At 45.7% G+C, this 9,180-nt stretch overlaps 1 protein-coding gene across 1 annotated transcript; it reads left to right on the top strand.

Moving 5' to 3' along the window:
• The first annotated feature begins 1,183 nt into the window (after positions 1-1,183).
• LOC125534579 (oleosin-B6-like) lies at positions 1,184-1,713 on the top strand. Its single transcript, XM_048697765.1, has 2 exons — positions 1,184-1,459; positions 1,630-1,713. Exons 1-2 carry the CDS (start codon positions 1,184-1,186, stop codon positions 1,711-1,713), a joined length of 360 nt encoding a protein of 119 aa, XP_048553722.1.
• Positions 1,714-9,180: the final 7,467 nt, after the last annotated feature.

A 9,180-nucleotide genomic window follows, 5' to 3' on the forward strand; every position in this document is an offset into this window, starting at 1 on the left:
TACGTTCCCCAACAAATCGCGCCAGACTGTGGTCTTGGCGGACGATGGCGGAGTCTCAGACGTCGTTTCCTTCTGGAGGCATCGTCGTTGCAGGTCTCATCAACCTGATCGGAAAGTTTCGGGGGAAACCCTAGATCTAGGTCTACCGGATCGGACGATGAAGGTGCTATCGGTATCGTTCTCCCTCATGGGGGCATCGTTTTGGAGCGAGTGCTGGTTGGAGGGGACAAGAGGAGCGGTGTTTCATCTGCTTCATTGATGACGGCGGATCTCGGCGGCGTGGCGCAGTGGAGACTCGGCGCCTGATGAGCAGAGATGGGACTCGCGCAGGAGGGTGACGCTGCCTGGCGTCATGGTGGCATCGGCGGCAGTTGGACCGGCCAAGGTTGATGCAGCAGTACAGCTCTGAAGATGAATTCGTGGCAGGTGGCTGCGGCGGCCTCATACCCGGCAGGGCCTGGTTGAGAAGCACGCCGGACTGGTGGGTGCCCATACCCGGCAGGCGTCCTGGGTGGGACCTCAAGTCTTTAGATGTTTAGGTTTGCCTGGTTTGGTATTAGACCCAGACTTTCAGCGCCCCTACATCAACTGGATAGGGATAGCGACAGTTGTTGCTTAGTTTGGTGGTTTTAGTCTTATTATTGTATGACTCTGTACGGTCTTGTGTCAATAATTAATAAAGTGGCCATATGCATCGTCCAGATGCAGAGGCCAGGGGTCGTCTTCCTTTTCTAAAAAAAAAGCCATGCATGCAAAGAAGATAATCATGTATGCACGAGAATCTCCAACGAAATCCGATATCCCATGCATGGTAGAGTTTAATTTCTCTTTCACCACGGTCGTCGACAATTTGTCCCAATGTGAGCAACACCATCCGATAAAAAGGTTTGCCCAATGACCCATTCATGCGAAAGGTGCGCAGCGCGCATGAAGCCACGCCCCTAATATAGTCCTTCTCCATCTCAAAGTAGCAGAAAGCCGCACGTGCATGTAATATGCACCCTTATTTTGGTTCTGCCTGAGACGAGTCATGCGTCCCCATTCCGGTGAAGCGGGGAAGCCAAAGCTATTGCCCGCATCCCCGCGGCTGCTTCTTCCCACGTCCACACAACCACAAGAAACGTCGGGGACTCGCCGGTGATCAATCCCCATCACTCGCCGGTGATTGGTCTGGACGCGACCAATGGCAGAAACCGCAGCGATAGCACCACCACCACAACCAATGGCACCACCGCAACCAGTGGAGGAAAACGCAACGGCGGCACCGCCACAACCAATGGCACCACCGCAACCAATGGCGGAAAACGCAACGGCGGCACCACCGCAACCAATGGCGGAAAGCGCAACTGTCGTTGTGGTGGTGCCACCACCACCGCCAAACGGCGCCACAACATTCCTCTGCCTCATCCTCGCCTTCTTCATCCCTCCCCTCGGCGTTTTCCTCAAGTACAAATGTGAGGTAAGTGTGCGCTCACCCACATCATCTCAAGGTTGTCGATGTGACACAATAGCTTCTATTTTTTTAACGTGTGTGACACAATAGCTTTACCATTGCCATGGATATATGCATGCATTTCAACATTCTGGGGCTCCTGATCGGATCGCTTCTTGCTGGTGTTTCTGCTGCAGATTGAATTCTGGATCTGCCTCATCCTAACATTCTTGGCCTACGCGCCGGGCATCATCTACGCCGTCTGGGTGATCGTGAAGTAGAGATTACGCCCGTGAACGTTGGGACAACAGGGATTTGATTCTTCTCTTCGAATCCCAGACATAGAAGAAAAGAAAGACTTCACAGAGGCAAGAACACTTTGGGAAATCCCAGGGGGAAATGATGCCGTTGGAATGGGAGGACTAAAGGATTTGTCGCCTCAGTTTTAGGCTATGTCTCTTTTTCACCTTCCATTTTTTGGTGCTGAGAATTAGTTATTGTTATCTGGGAAATTAACAATAACAGGTTGTGTTGTCATTGACATATCGTGGCTGCAAAATTCCAGAGAAACATGTCATTCTCTCTTTTCCAAAAACTGACTTAGGGGGGCAAGATATGTTTCATTACGACTCAAGTGGCCTGGGACACTAACATATCAAGGTATGGCGCGCACGTACGTCAGTGCCGATGAAGTCACTTGTTCGTTTGAGGTGTAAAGACAAAATTAATGTGTTACCCACTGCCATCCCGCAATTTTCCAACCCAAACTCTCGTCTCTCATTTCTATTCTACTACAACACATTTTATTGAACCACATTTGTTCCATGGTAAATATTATTGAGGTGAGGTGCATATAGTTCAACAAAGAAATTCAAACCACAGAATTACAATTAAAATTAAGTTGTATTCCAAAAAGGAAATCCTAAATACACAAACATATATAGTTCAATCACAAGCACCACAAACTATTGTTCGCCCGTACCTGCAAATGCACAAAATGCATGTCAATTAAATTGAAAATGCTCAAACCATAAGCAAACAAGGAAATAAATAAGTAAACGTGTGCACTCTTCGGTCACTGGCAAAGGGCCACACCACACCCTCCCACACCTTTTCACGTGGCCATGACACTCTCCGTGTCACCATGGCCGGCCAACCTCACCTTCAGAGACAATGAATGCAGCTCGCTTTGCTTACTAACTGGCCGAGTGATCAAAGTCTGAATCCTAACACGCACAAACAGTGTTCAAGACGAAACATGCAAGATTGATTCGGGTAGTCAGTTTGTTCTTGGAAACTAGATCAGAAAGGAAGATAAACATGTCTCCAAACAACAAAATACAATGGTGTGCAGCTGCAGCTCAAGGCCAGGGACGGTCGCCTGGCCTGCTGGCGTGCCGTTGAGGGCAGGACACGGGGAAACAAGGGCAGAGCATTCAACTAACTAGAATCCCGAAAATGTTGCTTGGGACCATAGTCCATCCGAACCCATGCTCAGAACCGTTCATCTCAGGACACCGCGTATGGAGATATGTGCATGGTGAGTAAACTATTGCATGGTGGAAACAGTTTAGTGTGATGGCGGGAACAATTTAGAGGGTTAGAAACCATGCATGTGCCAAATATGATCGTATTTAATGCTATACCATAGCTAATAAAATAGTCATGTTGCATCGGACAATGAAATGTTGTCTCATATGCACACTGTTCACTATTGTTTATTGCCTCGTTATGCTTGTCGAGCTCTGTCCCCAACACATGCATGAAGTAGGCTGGCTAGGAATGCTATGCAATTGAAACTTGAAAATACGCTCAAGATAATTCGTGCATAGATAATTTTTCGTAGATATTTCTGCAACTCTTTTTCCTTCAATTTTGTATCCCATGAAACCTACAATCTTCTTGTGCATGATTGATGACCTGCTGTTCAGACATATAGCGTTGATGTGTCTACATCTCTTTTTCCAAAATATCAGTACTAATTTCCTACTTAATATTGTATTGAAAGTATTATGGGTACATGCTATATTCCTCTCACCTGACATAAGCTTATCAAAGACTTTAAAATTGTCTCCATGCAGCCGCACTGTTCACAATTGTTTAATGCACGCCAATTCTGCCCCCAGGACATGCATGCCAACATAAAATTCAGTTTTTCTTTGTTTTTCAAAAAATCATGAAAAAATTCACACATGTAGTAACCTGAATGTTCAGTGAACTAATTTTTTTAACATTTTTTCCAAATGGATGCGATCTGTGGAAGAATATTTTTTTCCATAACCATATGAAACAATAATAATAGATAGAAAAACAGATTGCTTCAGATGTTGCCACAGTAACATAGAGGCGTGTGCCAGCCCTTCCCTTAAAAAATGCAAGCCTACGCAGGCCTAGAGCAAGCTGCCAAGAGAAGGATTAAGCTAATCAAAGAAATTTGAATGCTAACCAAGCCCAAATCCACATGAAGACCATTACTATATCTAACGGCATTGACCATAGGTTCCGCTGGACCATGGTCCTAAATATCTCCTAGAATCCCTGCCCCAAATTTCCTACATGTGCATGCAATTTTCTTCCACGATCAGCTTCTAGATCATGTTTTCATATGAATAAAAGTATTAGTATCCATATCCTGGTAGCCTGCTACAGATAGGTACAGACACAAAGATGATCCCTTTCCTATGTCATCATCTCAGTAAAGAAACGCCACTCGCAGTTCATCCCACACGCAGTTCACGGCCCCTCCAGACCTGCAAAACTCACAACCAAACCATGGAAATGTGTCATCACATACTCGACCATGTCGGAGCAAGAATTTCTAGTTGCACGAAAGCTAGCACCGGATCATTGACAGACTGGCTGCCATGTCCATCATCTGGATAAAACAATGTCTGACTGACCACTTTGTTGAGGCCCCGAATGGCGTCCTTCAACCCCTCGCGCGTCGCCATTGTGACGACGCCGAATTCCTTGGACTCCCACCGAGCTCCTGTGTGATGGTAGATGACTTTAGCATGGACCACTTCGCCGAACTCGCTGAACAGCCGCTTCAGCTCATATCCGTTCACTTCCGGCGACAGATTGTTCACGAAGAGCATGAACATAGAGGACACGGATCGACGGGGAGACGGTGTTTCTTCTGCCCGACCTCCAGTTGCAGCTGCCTTGCTCACAGTAACGAGTCTGCCGCACAACTCCTGCATGTCCAAATAAAAAGGTCGATCAGAATCATAAAGTGTTCTACATTCTTCAGCACAGAAATTGCACATAACCCTGACGTCGAGACCTAAAAGAAACAAATTATGTCGAAAGAACACCAAATTAGCAGAACGAAGAGGGCGATTAGTTTGGCTTCACTTCAGACAATGGTGTTCCTCAAATCAGAAACAAAGGGCAGTGTCCTGAAATCAATTTACTTTGTATGCAAACCAGAAACCAATACCACATCACACAACCATAGGATCCTATTACATTACAGGAAAGGTATGGAAATGCAAACTGGGGGAAGACCTTATATCCATACTATAATCATATACTCTCTCCGTTCCTAAATACTTGTCTTTCTAGGCATTTCAACAAGTGACTACATACGGAGCAAAATGAGTGAATCTACACTCTAAAATATGTCTACATACATCCGTATGTAGTAGTTATTTGAAATGTCTAGAAAGACAAATATTTAGGAACGGAGGGAGTAGTACTTGCTCAACTATGAGCACAGGAGATGCAGCTAAGATAGGAGAATAGGTCCAGTTTTAACTTGAGGAGACTGGCCGCATCAGGTTATCATTTATCAAATATACTCACGCTATGATGGTACAACTCCACAGCCTTCTCGGCCTCTTCAACAGTATTCATGGTGACAAGCCCACATCCAAGGCTCTGGCCTGTTTCCCTGTCGTAAAATACCTGCACAGGCACAACGTAGAAACTGTATTTCAGAACAATGAGTGATAACACTACCAACTGCAACCTAAACGTATCACAAAAGCACAAAAGGCAGCCAATTACTGCTAGACTCCAGCAGCTCCACCCTACAGACTTCAACAACGCACATCACCACATACAACAAGGAAAGTCCAGAACTGTGTGATGTTGCTATAGTAGTTGCAGGCCATTTTTAGGTAGTGCATACATTACTGATGAATCAAGAATTTGAGGCACTATTTCACATATCGATGAGCGGACAAGGATAATGAAGAGATAAGAATGCTCACCTCTGATAGCACAACACTGCCAGCATGATAGAAGAGCCCGGGAAGGTCCTCCCGGTCCATGTGATACGGTAGGTTCTCCACGCGAACCTGCCTGGCTGATGGATTTGTTGGGTACACCACATCCAGCGGTGGCGAATCTAGAAAGAAAATGGAGGGTGGGCTCAAAGTTTACGCTGAGAAAACTGAACGCCCTTTTAAAGAAAAAATCGATTATTTCCTAATCATTTTGTGCAAATAAACTGAAAATTTCCCAGATTACTAGAGGAAACGTGTACTCCCTCCGTCCCATGATGTAAGACGTTTTTACAAACTAGCATAGTTTGCAAAAGTGTCTTACATTATGGGACGGAGGGAGTAGTAATTACTAGAATGTTTTTGGATTTTTTTTTAAAATTATCAATCAGAACAAAATTTGGAATCTGTTTAGCGAAATAGTCATTATCTCCAAATCCATTCATCCAAATATGCTCAAACTTTCACAGATTACTAGTGAAAGCATGTATTATTTACTAGAAGTTTTCTGATTTTTTTGAAAAATATCAAATTAGAACCAAATTTTAAATCTGTTCCCCACAATAGCCATTATCTCCTAATTCTCTTGTTCAAATAAGCTCATAATTTCCCATACTACTGGAAGAATGCGGTATTTAATGTTTTGAAGAAATATCAAATTTTGCAAGAAACAAATGGTTTTACCAACTAACCTAGCTAAACCTACAGCAAATAAACGATTGACTTTTGACAACAGAGTAGCACACTGCAGCACAGCACTAAACAAGCATCAAAGAAAGCAAGAAAATAGGCAGAGTACAGAGAGAAACTAGACAGAGAAGAAATCTACCGGGCAGGGGAGCCTCGGAAGTCCTCGGGTGATGGGCGGCTGCCATGCGTCGGTTGCCTCGGGCGATGTCATCCAGGTGTTTCTCGGAATAAGATGCTGGCATACTTTTGCACTTGAATGCTTGCCTCAGTTTTTTCCACTTGGCTTCCTTGTCAGTAGCATGACAATGATCATCATTCAAGAGACCTTGACCCCAATACTTGCATGGAGCTGGAACATCGCATACAAAACAGTAGCACTGCATTTGAAAAACAGCAATGTGGTTGCATTACAAATGATGTACTATAATCATTGTATCTATTGCCAACAGCATCAGGGAGTGAAAATGCTTGTTACTTACCATGCTACAGCGCTTTACGTGAGAAGTAGTGCTGAAGGGCAAGTCAACACATAGATGACGCGAGTGAGGGAAGTCCTTGCATGCTATCTGCAGAATCATACCATCTGATTGTAATTTAACTGATACAGAAATGCTACCACGGGTAAATTGCAGTAGTGTAATTTCTACGATAAAGCTCCTCCTTATCTCTGTTCAATTTGACAGTTAGACATGATCCAAATCTATGTACTTAAATAGGCCACTTTCTTGTTACAAGTTGAACGGTGCATCTATTTGGTCTTCAACCAATTACACGTCATTTGAATCAAAAGTATGTTGTGCGGCAGTGAACAGGGGACACTTAAATTGTATGCTCTCTGAAGCAAAATTTATTTCGAAGTGACAGATACGAATGAATGACCGATGAAATCAGCATCTCTACACACCCTGGCTCCAACATATAACGTACAACTTCTATGGTACCCATGAAATGCAAGGCAATGAGCATAGACTGGACAGAGGTGTTGGGTCGCAAACACGGTGCACTAGATTCCTTTCTCACAATGTGATAATTGGTGATCCTAGACACTCAGACCACTGACCTGTGACAAAGCATGGTACCACCCATGGAACAACATAGTAAAAGCAACACCAAACAATGGAAGCTCATATGTATAGCGGAGCATTTCAAAAAGTGTCCAACATCTAAGGAAGGGCATGATTTGGAGAGTCGGGGATGGATAGAACATAGGACAGGATTATCATCTGATCCCTGGCTACCAAGAGGCGTTACCAGTGAGAGGTACACATCTGAATCTGATCACAAGAGTATGGAATATAATTGACCCAATAACAAACTCTTGGGATACCCAACTGGTGAAGCAGATCTTCATTGCGGAAGATGCAATGATCCTCTCGGCTTTCTTGAAGAACAATCCGTCTAACTGAAGAAGAATGCACTAAGGTGTGCATCTTGCTTTGGCTGTGGTGGCATGAAAGAAATGAAGCCAATGCTGGAGGCACATTTGAAACTCCATATATAATTTGGCCCTCTCTTAACAAATATGTTCATGTACGTATACAGGAAGCTCAAGCAGCAGAGAGGGAGGGCGACCCAGAAGCAAACATGCATCCACAGATGGCCTCCGCCGCCAAGTGAGTTTCTTAAAATAAATACCGATGCTGCTTTTGTTTAAGAATCTTGAGTTCTTCACACACAACTGCCAGATAGGATGCAACTGTGTCGCACTTAAAAACAGACTTGATGGAGCTTTGTTTCAGGAAACTGAATTTCTACTGAATGTGGCTTTTGATGTTGCAAGACTGAACTGAATATATGGCATGGGTCCTGTAACAACTCAGCGCACATGATATCTGTTCATGGAGCCAAATTGGGGGATGGCAGTTGTGAGACTTGGCTTAGCAATCATGAGACGATTTCACATGTAATGAATTATGTAACTGGCGGTTAATGGAACACATTGTAAAGAGAAAGTGGAAGAAGGGAACAGATCGATAGATACCTGCCCTTTCGCGGCAACGATCTCCACTTCGTCTGACGCGTCGCCCCCTGAAGCCCTCGCCTTGGCGCCCGCAACAGCGAGCGGCTTGTCGGGGTCGCCGTCCAGAACCACACAGTCGTCATCGTCGTCGCTGTCGTCCTTGCCCTTCTTCCTCCGCGTCCGTGGCGCCGGCGCCGGCGAGCCACCGTCGTCGGAGCTGATCTCCACCACGTCGCGCGGCTGAAGCCCCAACAGCGAGAACCGTGAGAGCGTGGATTCGGGGAACTCGGCGGGGGCATCGCGCTCCCCGGAGCTCTCGTCGTCGTCGGAGCTGCTCTCCGCCACGCCGCGTGGCTGCGGCCCCATCCGCGAGAGCCGTGAGGTCATCCCCGGCGAGCGCGACGCTGACTGGAGGCGGATCGCTTGAGGTGCTGGGAGGGAAGGTGAGGGTGGGGGAATGGGGAGCGACGGCGGCGGACGGACTGTTGGTGGAGTGGAGACCAGCTATTCCGGGGCTTGGTGGGCCCGCTGAAAGTCTCGCCCGCTGCGGCTTCCCAAATTTTGAATTTCGTGAGTCCTTTGTGTCTCATGTCTTATTTTCCGTGTGGGCGACCGCACCTTCACTCCTCGGAGCTCATATAAGATCTCACCCGTCCCACATGGACACGGAAGAAAACGCCACCTTAGATTTAGACTAGGTTCAGGTCTGGTCACTTTTGTTTAATGAAATATGTCAAAAATATGATGAATGTACTTCGGTTTAAATGAAAATCATCTGGCTTGCATGTAATTTATCAGATTTGTTGAAATTCGTTTCGAAATATACGCGGGCATGGTTGGATGATCGGCTCCCTTTGTCCGCGGACCGA

The sequence above is a fragment of the Triticum urartu genome, chromosome 2, assembly GCF_003073215.2.
Source record: "Triticum urartu cultivar G1812 chromosome 2, Tu2.1, whole genome shotgun sequence".
Classification (NCBI taxonomy): Eukaryota; Viridiplantae; Streptophyta; class Magnoliopsida; order Poales; family Poaceae; genus Triticum; species Triticum urartu.